Source organism: Haliotis cracherodii, unplaced genomic scaffold, assembly GCF_022045235.1.
Source record: "Haliotis cracherodii isolate W230 unplaced genomic scaffold, xgHalCrac1.p SCAF_12, whole genome shotgun sequence".
NCBI classification, from domain to species: Eukaryota; Metazoa; Mollusca; class Gastropoda; order Lepetellida; family Haliotidae; genus Haliotis; species Haliotis cracherodii.
In genome coordinates, this window is record NW_027266267.1 from 13,393,628 (window position 1) to 13,418,777 (window position 25,150).

General features: G+C 41.3%; 1 protein-coding gene across 1 annotated transcript in view; it reads left to right on the plus strand.

Moving 5' to 3' along the window:
* The window catches only part of LOC139457048 (dynein axonemal assembly factor 8-like), a 92,051-nt gene that overhangs the window by 22,158 nt on the left and 44,743 nt on the right, over window positions 1–25,150 (plus strand). Inside the window, exons 13-24 of the mRNA XM_071238491.1 lie at window positions 242–439; window positions 1,241–1,347; window positions 2,796–2,928; window positions 3,895–4,074; window positions 5,581–5,848; window positions 7,531–7,768; window positions 11,146–11,341; window positions 12,943–13,037; window positions 14,853–14,964; window positions 16,490–16,613; window positions 18,304–18,394; window positions 22,801–22,886. Of these exons, the coding sequence (XP_071094592.1) occupies window positions 242–439; window positions 1,241–1,347; window positions 2,796–2,928; window positions 3,895–4,074; window positions 5,581–5,848; window positions 7,531–7,768; window positions 11,146–11,341; window positions 12,943–13,037; window positions 14,853–14,964; window positions 16,490–16,613; window positions 18,304–18,394; window positions 22,801–22,886 (1,828 nt within the window). The remainder of the gene's footprint in view (window positions 1–241; window positions 440–1,240; window positions 1,348–2,795; window positions 2,929–3,894; window positions 4,075–5,580; window positions 5,849–7,530; window positions 7,769–11,145; window positions 11,342–12,942; window positions 13,038–14,852; window positions 14,965–16,489; window positions 16,614–18,303; window positions 18,395–22,800; window positions 22,887–25,150) is intronic.

A 25,150-nucleotide genomic window follows, 5' to 3' on the forward strand; every position in this document is an offset into this window, starting at 1 on the left:
TCAGCACCATACTCGTGCTCGTGGGTTTCACTGAAGTGGTAAATGTCTAAGACCTGCATCACTTCGGGCTTTCCTCCCACATTAGGCTGACACACTGTGATATAACTGGAATAATGTTAAAAGCAGCATTAAACCCAACTTACTCACTCACTCTGTAAATGAAGGTGTCACACACATATTCTTCTATATGTCACACACAGTTGTCTCCCCTTCTTGTACAAGTCTGCTGTTTCTTCTCAAGGTATTTCATCAACAGAGGCACATGTCTTCCGTCCTGGAACAAACTCAGCCGATGACCTTGCTGACACCAACCAAGGGAGACAACTGGAGGCTACAGCGCCATCTACTGTGTTAGTGTTGCAGAAGGAGAACTCCTCACACAATGCTGCTAGTCTGATAGAGGCATTCATGATTCAGATGACACTGCAGGGAGTTCTGGGTAAGTCCAGTCTAAACAATGAAATGTTCAGTTCAGAAAGTGTTCGGTGTTGGAGATTTGATGCAAGGTAATAATTTATGTTCCCAAACCGGCTTCCACAGGAGATGTTGCTTGGGTAAGATCAAGCGATATCCCCTAGGAGGTGAGAGATATCACTGAAATGAACTGCATCACAAGTCTTTGCAAACCATTATGACATCATCATTACCATGACATCACTTTAAATGACATCACCTATCTCTCTGCCATTGAAGTTGGTTAGCTGTACTGGTTATTAAAACTGGTTATTTCTCCTTAAAAAAATGAAAGAGTTGGAAGAAAGATTTTGAATATAAAAATGTGAATTCATTGGTGTGAACCTTTATAGAGTGAGGGCCAAATATTGTATGCATGTTGCAAGCTCCAACGTTTAAACAGTTTAGCTCTCATTCTGTGAAGATCCGGGGGCACGGGTGGCCCAGTCGTCAAGGCGCCACAATTCGCTGTGCAGAGTTGTGTCCCCTGGACACGCCAGAAACCTATGATTGTGGGTTCAAATCCTGATTCGCCCCGATTATGTTTCTAGGTTTGTCAGCACCATACCCGTGCTCGTGGGTTTCACCGAAGTGATAAACGTCTGAGACCTGCATCACTTCGGTCTTTCCTCCCACATCAAGCTGACACGCCGTGATATAACTGGAATAATGTTAAAAGTGGTGTTAAACCCAACTCACTCACTCACTCACTCACTCACTATGAAGATCCATACTCCAATGTACTCACGTGAAATGAAAGTCAGTGCTTGATTGTCGTGTATTTCAGGCCATCTCCAGAAGGAAGTGTCGTTCAAGCTGACATCGAGACATCTGTTCCACGCCGCTACGTTCACTGAGGGGCTGCTCAACCTACTGGGAGGGGACTTCAGCAAGGTGGGTGGCCAAAATATACACAGTCTGCAACCATGAAATAACTTCAGATTCTTCCTGTACGACTCTTCCTCTCAAGAAGATTGTATGCACCCTATGACCCTACAGTCAAGTCCCATTAATCCGACATGGTTGGTTGCATCTTATTATGTCAGATAAACAAAATTAAGTAGTATAAATAATAAATGTTCTTGATCGAAAATCGGACAACTACACAATAGATAACGATACAAACACGTAATAAGAAAATATAAATGAAATATTCGTATTGATATGTTACATTGTTAGGGGACTATGTTTTCTAATCATGCAATCTCTAAGGCTCAACACAAAACAACTGTTATTGACTGTTTGACCACAGAGTACGCTGATCATTGTGTCGGATTAATGAGACTGATTAATAAGTGATTTCGGTAATTCGTTGCAAATTAGGTGTGTCGGAGTCGGAGTGAGAGACTTTCGGTTAAACAGGTCTAAATAGCACTGATTTAATCGGTTCCCATCATTAGTGTCGGAGGGGCGGTCGGGTAGCCTAGTGGTTAAAGCGTTCACTCGTCACGCCGAAGACCCTGGTTCGATTCCCGACATGGGTACAATGTGTGAAGCCCATTTGTGGTGTCCCCCGCCATGATATTGCTGGAATATTGCTAAAAGCGGCGTAAAACATGCACACTCACTCACTCACTCATTAGTGTTGGATAACGCCGATTGTCGGATTAACAAGTGTCGGATTAACGAGATTTGGCTGTATGTAGCCCCTAGGAGCTGCCGTTTTTGAAGTTGTGTTGCATTCTTGAAATGATGTAATTTGTTAACCTAAAGCTAGGACAAGGTTTTTTTCTATTTAATCAGTCATTTTCTTAAAGAACAGAGCACTGGATTCAATGTTCACAATTTATTAGACTATTAAAGATTGTTGCGAAGTAGCAACATGTTTGTTGATTGATGCGTTCATGGATGAATGAAGAGATACTCATCTTGTAGGAAGTTGAGTCACAATGGTCTCCATACATGCTATGGGGGACCCAATGTTATTATTACATATTACTTATATTGATTATGACCCGTGAAGATTCCGGAGTAGAATAGGTCTTCAGCAACCCATGCTTGCCGTAAAAGGTGACGATGCTTGTCGTAAAAGAATCAGGTGGTCAGGCTCGCTGAGTTGGTTGATTCATGTCATCGATGCCAATTGCGTTGATCGATGCTCATGATATTAATCACTGGATTGTCTGGTCCAGACTCGATTATTTACAGCCCGCCGCCATATAGCTGGAATATTGTTGAGTGCGGCGTTAAACAACAAACCAAGCAACCAACTATATTGATTATTACTTTACATGACAATTTGTTATGGCTTATTACTAAAAAAATCTATGATGTTGTACTTATGTGTACAAATTTAACAAGCAGTGTTGTACATGTGTGTACTGATGTTTTACATGTTGCAGTGTCCGGACTATGAGCTCCAGGGCAGTCCCAGCTACCTGCAGCCCAGCGTGTACACCAACCCCGAACTGGAGCAGGTGGCCGTGCTCATGCTGTGTGGCCATGATATACTGAAGTCATGTGGCCTGCTCATAGGTAGGTAGAGGTCCTGCAGCAAGTGGCCATGATATACTGAAGTCATGTGGCCTGCTCATAGGTAGGTAGAGTTCCTGCAGCAAGTGGCCATGATATACTGAAGTCATGTGGCCTGCTCATAGGTAGGTAGAGTTCCTGCAGCAAGTGGCCATGACATACTGAAGTCATGTGGCCTGCTCATAGGTAGGTAGAGTTCCTGTACCAAGTGGCCATGACACACTGAAGTCATGTGGCCTGCTCATAGGTAGGTAGAGTTCCTGCAGTAGGTGGCCATGACATACTGAAGTCATGTGGCCTGCTCATAGGTAGGTAGAGTTCCTGCAGCAAGTGGCCATGACACACTGAAGTCATGTGGCCTGCTCATAGGTAGGTAGAGTTCCTGCAGCAAGTGGCCATGACACACTGAAGTCATGTGGCCTGCTCGTAGGTAGGTAGAGTTCCTGCAGCAAGTGGCCATGACACACTGAAGTCATGTGGCCTGCTCATAGGTAGGTAGAGTTCCTGCAGCAAGTGGCCATGATATACTTAAGTCATGTGGCTTGCTCATAGGTAGGTAGAGATCCTGCTTAGGAATGTTATGTCGATTGGTTACAAGGGCTGGGTTAACCAACTCAACTCCTCCATTTTACAAAGGTCGCTGCTTATTTTATTGACTTGTCACAGTGAAACAATTTGCTCAGTATTTTGTGGATATACCTCTATGACATCATGGGATGTCCACAACTAAAGATTTCAACATTTTTCTGTGTGAACCTTTGAACAATTAACCCTCATAATTGATAAGGTAAGATTGTAGTTTCAAGCTGAAATGTTGGCAGAAACTGTTGATTGTATCTGGTTTGTCTTTGTTTATTTTCCAGTTTATACGCACAGATTTATAACTGCACAGGGAATCTTGTTTGTTTGTTACGTATCACAAGCCTGTCAATATGCAGTTTCCTAGTGACAATGTCTTGTTTTTTTCAGGCAAGATTCTCAACTTGGTGCCACACAGTAAGACGCCAGTTGTCTCCCCTTTGGGCACAGGGTTTGAGCTGCTGGGGCTGAAGTGGATGCCGATGCTGTCGATGTCCCAGGCCAGGGAGGTCACGCCCTTCGAAGTGGGGGACAAGCAGTGGAGGGAGAGCATCCACACTCTCACACTAGGTGGGTTCATACGCTCAAAATCCATTTAAATCTGCTGTAGAAGAAGTTTCATGTCAAAAATTGATTAATTTTGGAATAGAAATTCAGGAATTTGTACCAAAGAATAGAAATGTTTTATTCAGATTTCTAGGTGTCAAATCAGGACATATTCTCTGTGAGCCATCTGATATCAGGTAGCAGGGAAAAGTTTCTTGTTGTTGTCATGCTCTATGACTGTGTATTCAGTAGTAGTCAATGTTGCTAGGCTCGGGCTAATCATCTGCCCCAGCAAGTTTGATTCCAGTCCCTTTAATAACACTGTCTGCTAAATTTGATGGCTGCAGTTGTTGGTGACCAACATGATACAAAATATCTCCATTTCACCCATGGGGGTCAAGGGGGTCCAGTCGTCTTAGGCACCGTGATTCGCTGTGCAGAGTTGCATCCCTTAGGCACGCCAGATTATGTTTCTAGGTTTGTCAGCACCATACCCATGCTCGTGGGTTTCACCGAAGTGGTAAACGTCTGAGACCTGCATCACTTCGGGCTTTCCTCCCACATCAAGCTGACACGCCGCGATAGAACTGGAATACTGTTAAAATCAGCATTAAACCCAACTCACTCACTCACTCAGTCACCCATTGCACTGATGTCAGAGTCTGGACCAAGACAAAAAAATTCAGATGAATTCTTGAAACTCAGTCCCTTTTTCAACAGGCGTCATGTCTACTTGTATACTAATTGATTATACAGCTCATACACTTAGCTGTAATGGTATTAGTGCTATGGGCAAATAGACCCAGTTTACTGAAAGTTGTATAAACTGACTACATTAGAAGTCCAACTTTGTGATTTAGTGTCAATCTATAAACACAATGGTCAAGTCCCCGTGAAGATCTGGGTTAGTATTTTGCTTTACATACCACGATAATGTCATATGCGGTGACTAACAGGATCGGGTGGTCAGGCTTACCGACTTGGTTGATGCATGTCTTCATCATACTCCAAGTGGGTAGATTGATATTCATCTTAATCAGTGGATTGTCTGGCCCAGACTTAATTTATTGCAGACCACCGTCATATACAGTCAAGTCCTGTTAATCCGACATAGTTGGTTGTTTTGGATTATGACGGATAAACGAGTATGTCGGATAAACGAGTATGTCAAAACAAAATATATAAACAAAATTAAGTAGTATCGACGTTCGTGATCGAAAATCAAACAACTACACGATATAACAAATGTTATACATGTATTTGGGATAACACTTTCTTAGTAAAGTACAGATTCTCGTACTTTTTTTGGGTTGAATCCTGTCCGGGATTCGAACCCACACTTGCCAGAGTGAGGCACCTAATCGCCAGCAGATACCAGACAAGACTTGACTAGCTGGAATATTGCTGAATGCGGCATTAAACAAGAAACAAACAAAAACACATAGTTTAGGTTTTTTTCCTACATGCAGTCTTATAACTGAAATCCTTCTGACAATTAAGCAAAACTCTACTGACTATGTTCCTTTGCAGAACCTGTGCTAGTCCTGGCTGTCCGTGGGGTCAATGCTTTCAAGCACCTGTCCAGTCTCTTCCCTGACCGCAATGCTACTACCGGTCACTCTCCCCGGGGTCAGAAGCTCTCCCTGGACAAGATGATGTCTCAGACAGCTGATGAAGCTTACACATACATCCGTCTGTTCTTCTCCCGACACGACCTCTACCCTGACCCCAAGTGTCGCCCCCTGCTGCCCTACCTCCCCGAGTCAAGACGTCGTCACGGCAACGCAACACTTGCAGAGTAAGGGGTCTTGTTCAACAGGGGCGGTCGGGTAGCCTAGTGGTTAAAGCACTCGCTCGTCATGCCAAAGACCGGGTTCGATTCCTGACATGGGTACAATGTGTGAAGCCCATTTCTGGTGTCCCCCGTGATATTGCTGGAATATTGCTAAAAGCAGTGTAAAACCATACTCACTTGTTCAAACACTGGTGAAGATGAATTAATCAGTAGAGTCTGCATGATAGCCCAAATCAAGATGGACATGTTAGAAGTCAGTAGTCAGTCAAATTTGGGGCCTTTAGTCAGTAGCTAGTATGTTTTTGGCGAAGCCAAGGGGAAAAAAAACCACTTCTGAACTGTACAACTAAGCCTATGGGACAGAAAAAGAAAGTCATTATTTTTGCCAAACGTAGGCTTCAGCCTGTTGTTGCTTAAGTTGCAGACTGCATAAGTTAACACATACCGTATTTGACGTAATTAGCGCCCCGCTCTAATAAGCGCACACGGCAATATTTGCTTATATATTGGATAGTGAACAATCCCAACTAGCACCCCTTCCGATTGATCAATGTACACAAGACTTATTTATTAGTGTATAATATGCACTTGTGTGTTATTTGCACCCTTAATTATGGGCAATTAAATTCTGGGAAAACATATCAGTTATATATAAACATTTCAGGTTTTCAGCATAAACCACAAAATTTACGAGTTTTCAACTCTGTTTTTTTTCACTAAAATAATATTCTAATTAGAGCCCCATTTTTAATTTTGAGAGGGCCCTGGGCGCTTATTACGTTGAATACGGACATGTGATTTTTGTGACAGACAGTTTAGTAGTATATGAGACCTAAGGACAACAGTACAGCACATATACAATTGAAACATTTACTGTGTAGGAATGTGTTAACAAAAATGTATTTCATGATAGTTATATATATCAACTTATTAGCTCTCACGCAAATTATGTATTGCTGCGGTACAGAGAGCTTCAGACAATCTCAGTAAAATCAGATCTTAGTTCTCGCTACCGCTAAACAAAGATCTGAGGACATCCCATTAGGGGTCACGTCAGAACGACCTTTCATCCGACCAATCAGAGCTTCGCTTACCAGATCATGAAAGTGACAGTCAGAATGTGATTTCTAATCATGCAACCTCGAAAACTTTAACACGGGGTATTCTGAACGATAGTTACTGGTTTAACAACTGAATCCATACAATCTAGACCATATATTTGCCATTCCAGAATGTTCTTTTGTTCAGGTTTCAAATTTGTAATCGAGATATTGTCAAAATATGTTTCGAAGCGTAGCCGCCAATTTGAATTTAGTGCCATAAAGCACGACAGGGCTGCCTTCTGATTGGCTTCTGTCAACTTCTTGTCAGTCCTTCCATTGGTCGGTCAAAATTCGCGCAAGGTCGGTCTGACGTAACCCGTAATGGGATGTCCTCAGATCTTTGTTTAGCGATAGCGAGAACTAAGATGTGATGTTTTAATGTTCTATTCTAAACATATCATGTGGATGTTTCTTAAGCTCTTAAGAATGAGATTGAGCTTAAGAAACATCCACATGATATGTTTAGAATAGAACATTAAAACTTTCACAAGATGGTCGATTTGCTTAGAATTCACTTTACAGACATCCACTGAGTGTAGATTCTGCTGATGGATTTTTCATCTATGTCATATGTTTCCCCAGCTGGAAGAAATCCCGCCCATCACATCATCCCCAGGTACAAGAGAACATATTTGACTTGATGCTAGCTGGCCCACGACTGCTCACAACCTTTCTACTCATTAAACCATCAGCTGTAGTGAACCACCTGGCCAGAGTCTTCAAGAAGATAGCACAAGAAGGATTCCAGATTGTAGGACTTAAGATGGCCGTCCTAAGTACACAACAGGCTCGACATGTCCTGTCTGCTGACATTGTACAGGTTGGTAGCAATTAAACTATTCAATTATCAAAGCCTTATCAAAATAGAATTACTAAATCTTGCAAAGAACCTTGTAACATATTGAATAAATGTATACCCTATTTATTCGTGTATGATACACACTTTTTTTCCACAATTTTTAGACTCTAAACTTAGGGGTACGTATTATACACAAGAACTAAATGTCACCCCCTTTTCCCCAGCCATACAACGACCAGAAATTACCGGTAGTTAAATCCACAACTGTAGAAGCATAAATCACAACACGTACCTTTGTTTTTCTGTGATAATAATTATATATTTAATGTTTATTACCACTTATTTGTTTCAGCTACTCATTTGTAAAATTAATTTGAAATATCTTTTCTCAAAACGTGTTTGTTGTTGATTATCTCCGCTTCACTGCTGGCCATGAAAAGTCATCAGTTGAACAATCGATATATCCAGCTTTGGAATGAAAATATTACAACTACCTACCTGAACTTAACTTATAATCATTTTCTGAAGACAATATATGCAAATGTCTTAAAAGTTAGATCTAGTTTTTAATTATTCAGAGTTTTTAAAAGTAACATAACTTCGCATAACACCTGGCACTGCCACGGGCTAATTTGCATAGCCTATCACATGACCAGACTTTTCTCTCATTTTTAAGGGGGCACGGGTGGCCCAGTCGTCTAAGGCGCCGCGATTCGCTGTGCAGAGTTGCGTCCCTTGGGCACGCCAGAAACCTATGATTGTGGGTTCGAATCCCGGTTCGCCCCGATTATGTTTCTAGGTTTGTCAGCACCATACCCTTGCTCGTGGGTTTCACCGAAGTGGTAAACGTCTGAGACCTGCATCACTTCGGGCTTTCCTCCCACATTAAGCTGACACGCCGCGATATAACTGCAATACTGTCAAAAGCGGCATTAAACCCAACTCACTCACTCACTCACTCTCGTTTTTAAACAAATGCTAAAATCAGAACAGACTTGGGCTTTACATATTGTTTTGCATAATTATATAGATATGCTACTAAAACTGTGAGACTATGAGCTGCTTGACAACATATATTTATTCGTAAAAGCAACCGCAACTCTCGCACTCTGTGTGGCTTCAATGACAGCACGTAATGTAAACAAAGGGAAACTACGCAAATAGAAATTGTTTTTCACGTTAAGGCATATTTTCTCATTGAAAATTAACCATGACATATGTTCATCTAGATGTGTAGACTCGTCAAAAATGAAAGAGAATTTTTTTTTATCATTGTTGCGGTGAATAATGCGATTTGGCGCAGTCACAGTATGTGGTTAAGCGGAACTTATGGAACGGGGTAAAGGGAAGTTGTAAGTATCGGAGGGACACACGTTTTTTGCCGAAATAAATTTTAAATAAGTATTGATAAAATAGATGACAAACATAGGTCAGTAATACAGTGAAAATATTTTTATTACCAGATAGTGTAACAACAGGATTAACTGTTGTAATTCAATACGGATTTGTTGATATGCTATGATGGATCATGACAGCCTGAAATTATACTAAAGTGTGTGCGTATTATACACTAGAGATATTTTTCTCCAGGATTTAATTGTCCATAATTAGGGGTGCGTATTATACAAGAATAAATACAGTATTTATTGGGACCTCCCCTACTTCTGCAAGCCTTTGTGTATCAGCATCAGTAGTGTGGTTTTCACCTGATACTGAAACATCTGACCTCTGTAGAAACACCACCTGACACTGAAACATCTGACCTCTGTAGAAACACCACCTGCAGCTGACACTGAAACATCTGACCTCAGTAGAAACACCACCTGACACTTAAACATCTGACCTCTGTAGAAACACCACCTGCAGCTGACACTGAAACATCTGACCTCAGTAGAAACACCACCTGACACTTAAACATCTGACCTCTGTAGAAACACCACTTGACACTGAAACATCTGACCTCTGTAGAAACACAACCTGACACTGAAACAGACATCTGACTTCAGTAGAAACAGCACCTGACACTGAAATGTCTGACATCTGTAGAAACACCACCTGACACTGAAACATCTGACCTCTGTAGAAACACCACTTGACACTGAAACATCTGACCTCTGTTGAAACACCACCTGCAGCTGTCACTGAAACAGACATCTGACCACTAAAACACCACAGGCACCTTACACTGAAACAGACATCTGACCACTGAAACACCACAGGCACCTGACACTGAAATAGACATCTGACCACAAGCAGCTGACACTGAAACATACATCTGACCACTGAAAAACCACAAGGAGCTGACACTTAAACAGACGTCTGACCTCTGAAACACCACAGTCAGCTGACACTGAAAGAGACATCACATCTCTGTAGAAACACTACAGGAAGCTGTCACTGAATCAGACATCTGACCACTGAAACACCACAGTCAGCTGACACTGAAACAGACATCAGATCTCTGTAGAAACACCACAGGCAGCTGTCACTGAATCAGACATCTGGCCACTGAAACACCACAGGCAGCAGACACTGAAACAGACATCTGACCACTGAAACACCACAGGCAGCTGACACTGAAACAGACATCTGACCTCTGCAACACCACAGGCAGCTGACACTGAAACATACATCTGACCACTGAAACACCACAGGCAGCTGACACTGAAACAGACATCTGACCACTGAAACACCACAGGAAGCAGACACTGAAACAGACATCTGACCATTGAAACACCACAGGCAGCTGACACTGAAACAGTCATCAGATCGCTGTAGAAACACCACAGGCAGCTGTCACTGAATCAGACATCTGGCCACTGAAACACCACAGTCAGCTGACACTGAAACAGCCATCAGATCTCTGTAGAAACACCACAGGCAGCTGACACTGAAACAGACATCTGACCTCTGAAACACCACAGGCAGCTGAAACAGACATAAGATCGCTATAGAAACACCACAGGCAGATGACTGAAACAGACATCTGACCACTGAAACACCACAGTCAGCTGACACTGAAACATACATCTGACCACTGAAACACCACAGGCAGCTGACACTGAAACAGACATCTGACCACTGAAACACCACAGGCACCTGACACTAAAACAGACATCTGACCACTGAAACAGACATCTGACCACTGAAACACCACAGACAGCTGACACTGAAACAGACATCTGACCACTGAAACACCACCGTCAGCTGACACTGAAACAGACATCTGACCTCAGATCAATGAAAGCCACAGCCAAAGAACCTGACTTTTGTTTGCAATAACTATTGACCACAAAAACTATTGAAAATCATCCATTATGGGAGACATGAAACTGTTGTCATTTCTCCAGTTATGTAACTTTGAATCTTTATCAGATTTTGTGTTGACTTTGGTCCAGGATCTTGCCCTCTGCAAAAGCCACGTTGACCACCTGACCTCCAAACCATCCATATGCCTGTGTCTACAACGAGAGAATGCGGTCAAGCGACTAGTGGACATTCTCGGGCCAGAGGATCCCCAGAGTGCTCGACGTCGGAGTCAGTTTCTGTGGAGAGGAACATTTGGCAGAGACATAGTAGCTAACGGCCTGTATGGTGAGATCACTCTTAACATTGATTGGATTTACATAAACACTGCAACACTAAAAAAGTCCAGTTTCCACCCTTGCTGAATTAGGCTGGTATTATGGAGTTACATTTTGGCTGGACTAACGAGTCTATGCATAGTCCAATCAAAATCGTGCATCGAAATCGAAATCGAAATCCGGTCGTAAACTGTCCTGCAGATTTCGGTCGATTGCAGGATTTGCAAAGCATGTGCACCGCCAGCTCGTTGTCAACAGATATTTTCCAAATCTTTTCATGATTTTAATCAAAGTGCTCATGCATTGCGCGATGTAAGACCCGTTTTATCAAAACATAGACCTTGATTACCAATCAGATCGTTTTGACTGGGCGCCGCTGTTTTGTTTGAATCAAAATGCAAGTGATACGAGATTTGGAATCTTATTGGTCTAAAGGAGAGGCTCAGAAGGGACATACATGTAACTCGTAATAGCCACTGGTGGCGCTACGACCAAGCCCAGGAATTTCAGCCTAGTTAGGCAAGGGTGGATAAAGGGCTTTTAAAGTCAGTTAACACTCTTGCCATAGGAAGATGCTGACGGTAGTGTAGGCACTATCTTGTTGTAGCCATGTGATATACCTGCTCATGCCATCAACCACTGGTTTGTCTGCTTCAGACTCAATGCCACACATATTAGGTTGCCTTGACATAGCTCACATGTTGATGACTAAAGTATAAATCTATCTCTGACTGCCTTCGTGGCGTGGTGGGTAGAATCCCTGTCCAGGGAGTGGATGGTCGATGGGTCGTCCCCAGATTTCAAAACAAAAGACATTAAAAGATTGTGCTCATTGTTAACCTGCCTGTTATTCAGAGAGTGTGTGAGTTGGGTTTAATGCCGCTTTTAACACTATTCCAGTTATATCGCGGCGTGTCAGCTTAATGTGGGAGGAAAACCCTAAGTGATGCAGGTCTCAGACGTTTACCACTTTGGTGAAACCCACGAGCACGGGTATGGTGCTGACAAACCTAGAAACATAATCGGGGCGAACCAGGATTCGAACTCACAATCATAGGTTTCTGGCGTGGCTAAAGAACGCAACTCTGCACAGCGAATCATTAAGCTGACACGCCGTGATATAACTGGAATACTGTTAAAAGCGGCGTTAAACCCAACTCACTCACTCCTTGTCAGCACTGGCCCCCGTACCACATGGCTACTATATGAGGTGCCTAACCAGACAGCGTTAGAAATACGCACTAGTCCTATAGTCCTTACCAAACTGCCCAATAGTAAAGGTATCATAAGGACTAGTAGAAAGTGGCCGATTTTAAGGGATTTGCTATATGTTATCATTATAAGGACTAGTAGACAAAAACTGTTAGTTTCTAACCCTGCGAAAAGATTTGTTCACACTCCAGGCTGATTGTCTGGCATTGAAACTGATGACATGGATCATTGTTCATGCTTTCACTTACTGGATGTGTTGTCCAGATCATTTGCAGGACGCTTGGAAGTAGCTTGAACAATCATTCCATACTCACCTTCTTCCAAACTCGTTTCCATGTTGGATACACCTATTTGACGTTGGCAGACAGTACTAAGACTTTCCTCCTCAACCATCCACAGGCTCACATGACTACAACCAAGCCGTGCTGGACCTGACGTTCTTCTTCCCCGAAGGTCTGTGTTGTGAGCAGATGCCGGAGCTGGTCAACGATGGGGTCAGTGTCTTCTTTCTCTGTCCTTCAACCCTGAACACAAGCTGTCATACCATAGAGCTGGTTGTTGCACCCTGTCCAGTATACTGTAAAACATGAAATTAACGTGAACGTGAATTAAATGCGAAAAATGCGAGTGGTCTTTGCTCGCATTATTAAACATCGCATTTATATCAACAATAAGACATTCAGGATAGCAGAAATACCAACTTAGACATACGCTGAAAACAAACAACTATGTATTCCACATCAATGTTTACTGAGCAGCACTTGTAACAAGTACATAAACAATGTCATTCAAACTCTAATTACATCCTGTGAATTGATACTGCTGGGGTCAAGACAAGCATTCTACTCAACACGGTGTCTTTGCTCTTTGCGACTGCATCAAAGGCCGACACGAGCCAGCGCGCACGTATTGTTTAAGCCGAAGTACTCTACTCAGCGCTAATAAGCGGTGCTATTTGGTGTGTGATTGGATCAATGTAAGGTTGGATTAAGGTGAGGATTCTCCTGTAAACCTGACAGAGGACATTTTGTTTAGATATAAATCCCCTGAACCTTGAGAGGAGGGGTTGTCGCATTCATATTGAGTCGCATTTTTGGCTATGGGCCAGCGGTTGCATTCTTTTGGAGACGCATTAATTTTACGTTTTACAGTAACTGCTGGGACCATATTCCACATGATTGATGAGTAGGCCTATAGACGACACCCAATAGCACAACATTTTCATTCTCATTTTCAATAAGTAGTTGTTTTCATAATTCCAATCTAATGATTAGGGGTACAACGAATACACTGAGGCGAAAATGATTCGTAACTCGAATATAGGGCAACGAATACGAATATTAATTCATACATACAATAACAGGTAGCAGTTAATGTATTATTTGTTATATTCAGTGAAACAATAACGCAATATATTATTTGACATGGTTTGTTAATTATTGATATATTAAACATTTATCCAGGTACTAGTATCTGCTCAAATGAGACAATGACCAGTGACCAAAAATACTATCAAATTAAATATTAAGAGAGTGTTGTCTTTGAAGAAATCTGTGCGTATAATATGTTCATATGTATTTTTAGGTACAGGGTATGTTAATGCACACGATTGCGTATTCATAAATATTCATTTCTTGTGGCCACGAATAACGAATTCAATTCATGAATGGATACGGTTCAATTCACCGAATACGCACGTGAATTGCAACAGCCCTACTAATGATCTATTGTTCCTGGTTTGACAGATAAACCATATGATTGAGTCACTTGGGTTTAATGCCACTTACAGCAGTATTTCATTTGTGTCGCATCATGTCAACTTGATGTGAAGAAGGTCTCAGACGTTTCCCACTTTGGTCAGGGTGAGAATCCTCCATGGATCTGCAAATCTTAGTGACCACAAATTTATTAAAATCTGATGGCTTCCCCCAAACACCCCCAAATTATGGACCACGCTCCATTGCAAAGAGTGAGTGAGTGAGTATGGTTTTACACAGCTTTTAGCAATATTCCAGCAATATCACGGCGGGGGACACCAAAAATGGGCTTCACACATTGTACCCATGTCGGGAATCAAACCCAGGTCTTCGGTGTGACGAGCGCACGCTTTAACCACAAGGCTACCCGACGCCCCAGCCATTGCAAAGAAATTTCAACTGAAAAGGAAAATATTTATTGTCATCCCTGTTTGGTGAAACCCTCAAGCACAGGAATGGTGCTGACAAACCTAGAAATTTAATCAGAGAGATTAGGAATTTGATATTGTCCAGATGAAGAGTTTGACATGTTGGGGTCATTTGGTGTTACAGATTGTGTGTCCGGCTGAAGACCTGTCGATAGATCTGCATCACTTTGACAGGCGCGATGTACATCTGGTACATCACAGCCAAGCTCGCGAGTCCTACAGCACAGACATGGCAGGTATGTGATCAGTCATCTGGACAAGAAATTAATAATGAATCCTGTTTTTTTCCAGTTCTAAAATGACACATGGACACTCGCTCTCATCAGATGACCAGTTCATCATTTCCGACTTAAAGTCATAATGTGCTCTCCACATAACTATTTTATTCAGCTTTCAAAAACCATCTTCCCGAGGCAAGGGAGTTAACTGACTTTAGAAGTCCAGTTAGGACTAGGCTGGAATTCCTGGGCTCGATCATTGCGCCACTAGTGGCTATTACCAGTTATGTCCCTTCTAAACCTCTCCTATGGACCAATCAGATTCCACCTTTCATATCACATGCATTTGATTCCAACAAAATGGCAGCACCCAGACAAGACTATCTGATTGATAATCAAGATCTATATTGTGATAAAACAGGTCTTACATCAGGAAGTGCATCAAATCATGAGCACCTTGATTAAAATCATGAAAAGATTTGGAAAATATCTGTTGACAACGAGTTGGAGGTGTACATGCTTTGCAAATCCTGCAATCGACCAAAATCAGCATGACTCTTACGAACTGGATTTTGTTGCGCAATTTTGATTTGATTATGCATAGACTCATTAGCCCAGCCAAAATGTAACTCCATAATACCAGCCTAGTTCGGCAAGGGTGGAAACTGGACTTCTATAGTCGGTTAATTCCCTTGTCTCAGGAAGATGTCAAAAACAGATGCTGTTATTCTGACTTTATTGTAACAGAAAAGGAATCATGCACCAGTCTCATTATATGAAAGTTACCTGAGAGTTAGAAAAGTAATCATGCACCAGTCTCATTATATGAAAGTTACCTGAGAGTTAGAAAAGGAATCATGCACCAGTCTCATTATATGAAAGTTACCTGAGAGTTAGAAAAGGAATCATGCACCAGTCTCATTATATGAAAGTTACCTGAGAGTTAGAAAAGGAATCATGCACCAGTCTCATTATATGAAAGTTACCTGTGAGTTATGTCTTTTCAGCCTTATACAGATACTTTTCCCTTTGCTTTTCACGAGAGAGGAAATTGTCTCCCTTGATGCACAGTAGTTTTATGCAGTAGTTATCTCCCTTTAACTGAGAGTCCATACCTTGGACTTGATGATGTACAAAAGTTCTTGCCTTGGTAGGGGCAATAGTAGACTAGTGGTCTATGACCTAAGTAACTCACTGTGCAGAGTTGCCTCCCTTTGTGAACCCAGAATCTGCTTATCATGGTTTCAAATCCAAACTTGATCTGTCCAGCACCATACTCGTGACTGCACAACAACCTGTTTTTTTCCTCCAATTTTAAGCTGAAAAAGCCTCATAAAACTGAAATTACTGAGCCATAAGGCACATTTTGATCAGATGTAGGTTTAGCTGGCATGGTAAAGACCAGGGGTCAATGTACAACAATGATACAATGTCCTCAAGTTGTTCTTGGTATCTGCTGCTGTGATATGCTGGGACTATTGCTGAAAACAGCATGAAACCTCACTCAAGTTGATTTGTTATCTTATTTGTACCTGTGTTGCAGAGATTCATGAAATGCTGCTCCAGACAACATGTCTAGTGCTGACGTCCCCTGTGCTGACCGGGCGTGGCCGAGACCGGCTAGGGGTGGGGCATGTGGAGATTCTGGAGGCTCTGTCCACACACGGGTAGGTGCCGCCCTAGATAGGTCTTGTCTTGCTGAAACTGATGCTGCTGTGTGACCTATCCAGCGTGATGGCAAGTGGTCACCTGGATGGATGCAGGAGTCCCAAGTTATCTATTGCTAGTAGTAGGACACCTAGTGCAGCCCTAGATAGGTCTTGGCTTGCTGAAACTGATACTGCTGTGTGACCTATCCAGCGTGATGGCAAGTGGTCACCTGGATGGATGCAGGAGTCCCAAGTTATCTATTGCTAGTAGTAGGACACCTAGTGCAGCCCTAGATAGGTCTTGTCTTGCTGAAACTGATGCTGCTGTGTGACCTATCCAGCGTGATGGCAAGTGGTCACCTGGATGGATGCAGGAGTCCCAAGTTATCTATTGCTAGTAGTAGGACACCTAGTGCAGCCCTAGATAGGTCTTGGCTTGCTGAAACTGATGCTGCTGTGTGACCTATCCAGCGCGATGGCAAGTCGTCACCTGTGTGGAAGCAGGGGTCCCAAGCCATCTATTCTAGTAGTAGGACACCTAGGTGCCGCCCTAGATAGGTCTTGGCTTGCTGATACTGCTGTGTGACCTATCCAGGATGATGGCAAGTCGTCACCTGTGCGGAAGCAGGGGTCCCAAGCCATCTATTGCTAGTAGTAGGACACCTAGTGCAGCCCTAGATAGGTCTAGGCTTGCTGAAACTGATACTGCTGTGTGACCTATCCAGGGTGATGGCAAGTCGGACCCGTAAGGATCCGGGGTAGAATAGGTCTTCAGCAACCCATGCTTGCCGTAACAGGCGACTATGCTTGTTGTAAAAGGCTACTAAGTGGATTGGGTGGTCAGGCTCGCTGACTTGGATGATGCATGTCATCAATCCCAATAGCGTGGATCGATGCTCATGATATCAATCACTGGATTGTCTGGTCCAGACTCGATTATTTACAGACCGCCGTCATATAGCTGGAATATTGCTGAGTGTGGCGCAAACAACAAACCAATGATGGCAAGTCGTCACCTTTGTGGAAGCAGGGGTCCCAAGCAATCTATTCTAGTAGTAGGACACCTAGTGCAGCCCTAGATAGGTCTTGGCTTGCTGAAACTGATACTGCTGTGTGACCTATCCAGGATGATGGCAAGTCATCACCTGTGTGGAAGCAGGGGTCCCAAGCAATCTATTGCTAGTAGTAGGACACTGCTAATTTGCTTGGTGTGGTTAGGTTCACTGACTTGATTAAGTGTCATCATGCTGACTTGGTAATAATATCAATCACTCTCTTATTAACAACTGTACGGTCGCCTATACGACTGACATTGGTGCCCTTATTATGATTTTGTCCCAGTAACCTATGATTGTGTGGTCGAATCCCGGTTCTCTCCGATTATGTTTCTAGGTTTGTCAGCACCATACCCGTGCTCGTGGGTTTCACCGAAGTGGTACCGTATTTTCTTGAGTATAGTGCGCACTTGAGGACTAAACACTTTAATGTTCTCAATGCTTGAATTTTGCTATAAATCAGTGTAGCAGGACTAGCGACAAACTCTTATGTACCAGTGGCTGAAGTTTTGCACCTTCAATTTCTTGTCACGGACTTCTACAGCGTTACATTTTGGGAGAAAACTGCTAGTTCTTAGAATAGTCACTTGTATCAGACTAGCGACTAGTGGCTTTTGGGAGCCCTTAACATCATATGAGGTCTTGTGTTGCAGGTTTGAGTTGAGTGCTGCACGGATGCTCTGGTTCACCAGAACCCAGGCAGAACATTTTCTCCACCTCGTAGACGCTGGCAGTTTCAAACAGGTAGATACATCATTGTAACTCTTCCAGAAATGCTGTCTTCTGTTTCAAAGTAGGCTGATTTAAAGATGTATGTTTGGATGAAGACTGATGGTAGAGGTTTGAGTGTTAGTGGGAAGATACATCGATGGATTGGTTGATCGCGATTTTTTTACTTCTTGATACAAGTATTCATCACAATCGCACACACTATCGATTCTTACCTTAAATGTTTTCTTCAATAAATGTTTTAGCAAACACTAAATACTAGTAAAAATGAATAGTGAAAACGTAAATATTTTCATCCATTGCCCCATACTTGCCAACTGTAAATCGTTAGTGTGCCAGATATTTGGCCATCCTGTCTATGAAAAACATGGTTCATGCACCACAGAAAAGTGCACATGCAAGTATCATGATACGTATCGGAGGGCACAGTTGGTGTATCGTCCCAGCCCCAGTTTCCAGGTTCTAATATGTGTGTCTACCTATGTGTGTCTACCTCATGTGTGTCTACCTCATGTGGACAAGACCCGTGAAGACTTTGTGGGAAACATCAGCCTGGCCACATTCTTTGGTGTAATTGTATTATATACTGAAAATCATGGGGGGCACGGGTGGCCCAGTCATCTATGGCATTGCATTTTGATTAGGAGAGTTGTGTCGCTTGGGGGCGCTCGAAAACTATGGTTGTGGGTTCGAATCCTGATTTGCCCTGATTATGTTTCTAGGTTTGTCAGCACCATACCCGTGCTCGTGGGTTTCACCGAAGTGATAAACGTCTGAGACCTGCATCACTTAGGGCTTTCCTCCCACATTAAGCTGACACGCCGTGATATAACTGGAATACTGTTAAAAGCGGCATTAAACCCAACTCACTCGCTCACTCTCACCAAGTTCAGCATAACGTGTGGTCAGTTTGTTTGCACAAGCAGGTATGACAGTCATCAACTGTGTATGACAGTCATCAACTGTGTATGACGACATTTTGGTTCTTGGTTACCTCGTTAAATAATCGTTTAAGTAGAAACAAAACACCGCTCATGGTGAAGATGTCCTGGGTCCCGTTCCACAAAGCGATTGTAGCGGTAAGACAATCGTAACTCCAATACTTTAACATAGACTTAATACAGTCTTAGCGCTAAGATCGCTTTGTGGAACAGGGCCCTGTACTGCAACAACAGTCGAATGAATACATATCAGTGCTCAGTTATGTTCATAGCTTAAGTTGTAAAACTCTTGGAATATTTTACAATCTTTGTTTTACAATCTCATGTGAACCTGGCTTATTTGGAATTCCTGCTCAGATCACATGTGAGGAGGGAAAGTTGAGTTTGTGAAAACTATACGTTATTTATTCAGCTACTATCTCACTGTTCCACACCACGACAGTCTTCGCGTTATTGGCTTACTATTTTTATCCCCCCGACATATAATGACGGGGGGATATAGCCATCAGTATGTCCGTCTGTCGGTCCGTCCATCTGTCTGTCTCTCCGTCCGTCTGTCTGTCTGTAATCATTGTTTGTCTGGATCATATTTCCTAAACCATACAACCTTGCTTCACAAAACTTGGTACACTTACCAATCAGGCTCAGTAGAAGTGCCTTTTGCTATTTAGAGATTTTTAGAATTTTTTATTTTTGTCGTTTCCATGGAAATATGATGAACTTAGGAAATTTGAGGTTAGTGCTCTTGTCCGGAGCATATTTCCTAAACCGTATAACCTCGCTTCCAAAAACTTGGTACACTTAACAATCAGGTTCAGTAGTAGTGCCTTCTGCTATTTAGAGATTTTTAGAATTTTTTATTTTTGTCGTTTCCATGGAAATATTATGAACTTAGGAAATTTGAGGGTAGTGCTCTTGTCCAGAGCATATCTCCCGAACCATACAACTTAGCTTCTCAAAAGTTTTCACACCTATCAAGCAGGTTATGTAGTGGTGCCTTTGCTATTAACAGATTTTTCTTTTTTTTTCTTTTTTCAATTTAAATTTAAAATTGATGAACTTAGGGTAATGTCCTCGTCTGGAGCATATCTTCTAAACCATGCAACAGAGATTCACCAAACTTTATGCAAATATCAATCATGTTCACTAGTAGTGCAGTTTGTTATTTATTGATTTTAATCTTTTTAATTTGTAGCCCCTGACATATAATGAAACAAGATGTTTAGGTTTGTTGTTTTGTCAATCCCTAGTACATTCTCTTTATGCCTTAGTGTCATGAGGCTACTACAGAGCTCTTCATATGCGAATCTGCGAAGTTATTGTTATTACAAGTTCATGAGATCATCAGAAAGTGAGCTACATGAACCAATATTTAATAACCTTCATTATATTTCTGGTTTTGGCATCAAGGAAAAAGATTTCCTTACCAATCTAAATACATTTGAAGGTACACACAGTTTACCGATATGCCATGTTGGGGGGATATGTCATCTTTGGATGACTCTTTTTAAAATTTTATGGAAGGCAAATTCGCATCAATTTCGTGATTTTAGGGACCAGTCATTTATTTTAGGTAGGGGCGTGTCAGAGGTTTGTAATGCATTAAAGTACTCAAAATAATTACCCTTTAGGCCTCAAAGTTGCGACTAAAACAGTTGCCAATGCGACCTAAATTTCAGTTTGTCTACTGTCTAAAATTCAGAGGTACCCAAATGACTACCTAGAAAAATATCTTCTATTGCTACACACAGTAGACACAAAAATATATAACAGCTGATATTGGTAAGCATGTCTGCTAATAATTGTACTCACAAATAATTCCTTCTAAAGTCGACAATGAACCAAAATGCATAAAAATTAATGTAATTAGTATTTTATTTTAGTTGACAATACTCATTGGATAAGCGAGGATATACCTATATAATCTAGTAACATAAATTGCATCATTGTTCAAGTCACAAGTAACAAAAATCAAGGAGAGTTTCTATTAAGATACAATCAAGACTGGTGCTGTAACTTGTACATATTATGATAGTTATTTGATTAAGATAATTTCAAATGCTTTTGGCTACCTACAATATTGGCTTGACTTCTTGATTTTACCACTGGCTACCTGGAAAGAATTACTTGTAGCCATATGGCCACTTGGTCAAAATTGAAACTTTGAGGTCTGCCTTTCCAAATGCTTGTCATATTTGTGGATGACCATCCCCTGAGTCCCTCTGACCTACCCACCCCTTTAATAAATGACCGGTCCCTAAGGCCTAGGGTTCAGCATTGACCATCAATTTCATGATTTACAGTTCTTAGATAAAGTTTTGTGTGAGTCATATTTCCCCTTCTAAGAAGCTGGTAGAAATGTTTAACATCAGCTCATGGCAGCTGGGCAATAGGACACAATATCGTGACATATTTTTTTTCTTGAAAAATGAAATGTTGGCTCAAGAACATCACCATCCTTAAAACATAACGTTTAGATGTGCATTCATGTTGCTATCTATTCTGATTTCAATCTAACATTTGCCAGTGTTAGTGGTGGGATTGATTCGTTATTTAGGCCCTGTATTTGTACGGGGCAGGGTAACAGATGACATTTACTGGGCCCACTTGCACAAAACGATCTTAGCGTTAAGACTATTGTAAGCCTATGTTTAAGTATGGGAGTTAAGATCATCTTAGCGCTAAGATCGCTTTGTGCAAGTTGGTCCAGGTTTGCTCATTCTTTTCGTGATTTACAAGAGGGAATTTGAATTCTAAACGTCGACACGACTCGCCAGATTGTGTGGCTGTATATGAATCACTGGATACCGAAGCAGTGCAGACCAGCTAGCTATAACCTGCTGTCCTTCACTCATCACGTATTACGACCTCCTCCGTGGTGTAGTGGTAGAGCATCCGCTCGGAGAGCAGAAGGTCTGGAGTTCGATCCCTGGCCGGGTCATACCAAAAGACATTAAAAGATGGTACTTGTTGTTACCCTGTCTGGCGCTCGGCATTAAGGGGCTAAAACAAGGACTTGTCGGTTCGGAGTCAGTATACTGTGTCTGAGTGGGCCATTTATGTTAAACTGCAGCATGGTATCTCAGTGTGCTAGCACTATAAATCGGCATCTGTCCGGACTAGTACAAGCAGCCACACCCACACACACACACACACAAGTCGCTATATAAGTGCAATAATCTTGGACACGACGTTAAACCCCATTTCACCTCACCATCACGTATTTCACATTCACTCATCTAATAATTAGTAATATTAATTTATCTGAAATTATGCTATGTTTTCCTCTCAATCACAAATCATGTAAAGAGTCAACCATTTCCCCAGATTGTTCCCCCAAGTTAACATGTACTAACACAGAAGTGTCATGGCTAACCTTGTAGAGAGATCTCTTGTCTTGCTAATTTTGTTAGAAAAATTTGGAGTCATGAGTGGAAGTAAAATGGAGGGTACGATTGATCACATTCCTTCTATTCGCAGGTTCCACGCCTGACGTCAGGCCCCACACTGGTCCTGGCGTTGCAGAGAGACAACGCCGTGCTGGCGTTTGATTCGGCCCTCGGAGGGTGAGTACGCCAACCAGACTCGGGATTTCCCAGGATGCAACAGAAACAGTATCAAAGGGAGATCCTAGTCTTTGTTTTTCTCGTAAAATTTCAGATTGAAAACGTACGAGACATTAATACATCGCATTTTCAAATCAGGTACGAGGATACAATCAACAATTTACAGTCCTTTTTTATTGAAGAAATATTTTTTTATTTGTGATCACCCCGCAAAGCATTGATTTCAGTTTGTTACAGGGTATTACTCATTGTCTGATAATATTCAGTCAAACCACATGAGAACCAACACAGATATCAATGGCTTGGTGATTTCTTCGCTGGATCCATGACGTTGGTTTTTCCATTTAATTAATCTATTCAACAAATTTTCATATTACAGGATACTGTTTTTATTTGAGTTATGAAAAATATCAAGAACATTATGAGATGATTTGGGACACCTAGAAATAGGATCTATGTAAAAAATGGTTTTTGAACACCATATTTAAAAAAGTTCAGTTTACAAGAAATTCTGTAAACTTATGTTGTTATGCACAGTTTAAGTACCAAACTATCAGCATGATGTCAGTGTATTAGAAAAAAAGACAAACACTTAATTTTGACAATTCTTAATAGCTAGTCACACCGTTACTCTTGTAAAAACATCAGTTATTCTTGTAGGCTTTAATTTCACCCTGACATCATGATGGAGTACAATGCAGGCAGTGGTTGAGAGCTTCCCAGGAAAGCCAGATACCGTATTCGACGTAATAAGCGCCCCCGCTCTAATGGCGATATTTGCTAATATATTGGCTAGTGAACAATCCCAATTAGCACCCCTTCCAATTGATCAATGTACACAAGACTTATTTATTCGCGTATAATACACACTTATGTGTTAAAATTATATGCACCCTTAATTATGGGGAATTTAATTCTGGAAAAATATATCTGTCGTACATAAACATTTCAGGCTGTCAGCATAAACCATGTAATTTATCTTTCAACTCCGTTTTTTTCACAAAAATATTCTAATAAGAGCCCCTATTTCTAATTTTGACAGCGCCCTGGGCGCTTATTACGTCGAATACGGTAACAGCTTTATTACAAGACCCAATTTTGCCAATTTCACCCCAAAACATGGTGTTAAAACAGTATGGCAAGCATATTTCCTGGATTGAGAGTAAAGCCTGTTATAAAGTGTGATTAAGTCCGTCGACTCCGTCCAGGGAATTCAGACAACTACAGCCCGCTGGAGCTCCGGGCAAATTGATTGGGAAGGACAGATAATGGAAGTCGTTTGCTACCTCTGTTTTTTCTCATAACGTAACATTATTCGCTCTGAAAAAAATTGCCGCCGAAGGATGTTTTTTACAAAAAATTACAAATAGATAGAGAATAGAATTTTTTAGTGTAAAGAATAAATTATATTGGTCTGAAATATTGTGCTTTTTGTTTGTTGGTGTAAGATGGTGTAGTTGAAATATGATGAAGCATTTTGAAAAACAGAGATATTTTTGGATTTTGGATATTTCGTTTCTATAAAATGTGAAAGAGGTTAGCCGTGTGTTTAGTTTTTTATGTTGGGTACTGAGGGTGAAGTCTCCTGATGATGAATAGTTTCTGTCGGTGATGAGATCAGAAACATTGTCATACAAGTATTGGAAGGCTGGATGGTATAAATCATCTTATTGAAATGATAATTAGGATATGATATGAATTATGAAAGGTTGCTCACACTAAATGCACTCCAGTGCACTACTTCCCAGGAAACTTTTTTCAATATGTTCAGTATGTCAATTTTGAAATACAGTATATGCAAGTATATTTATAAAAAAAATCTTAGTCTGATATGCATGTTCATGAAATTTTTAATTTGCGGAATAATGAATTTTTTAAACTTAATAATATGTACGATATTTATAGAGCCAAAATTTCCAACACTGTCAGTTTTTAGATCATCTGATGTGCAGATCAGTAAATCAATTTTTATACATTTTAACATCGAGCACCATGACATTCAACAGTTTCTTTAGGCCTTATTTAGATGCTATGATCTTTGCCCAGTACATACCCATTATGTCCAAAAATACCACATTTTAAACATATCCCCTCAAAAATATTGTTCATGAAGTTGACCTTGTATGTGCACAACTGGATTTGAGCCCAGGTTAAGACTTACAAAATCTAAAACTTGACCATCCAGCAGTCATTGAAAACATAATTTGATGCACTACATAACTATTTGATGAAGAGAGATTATTACCTGAGTGTGTTTCCATAAA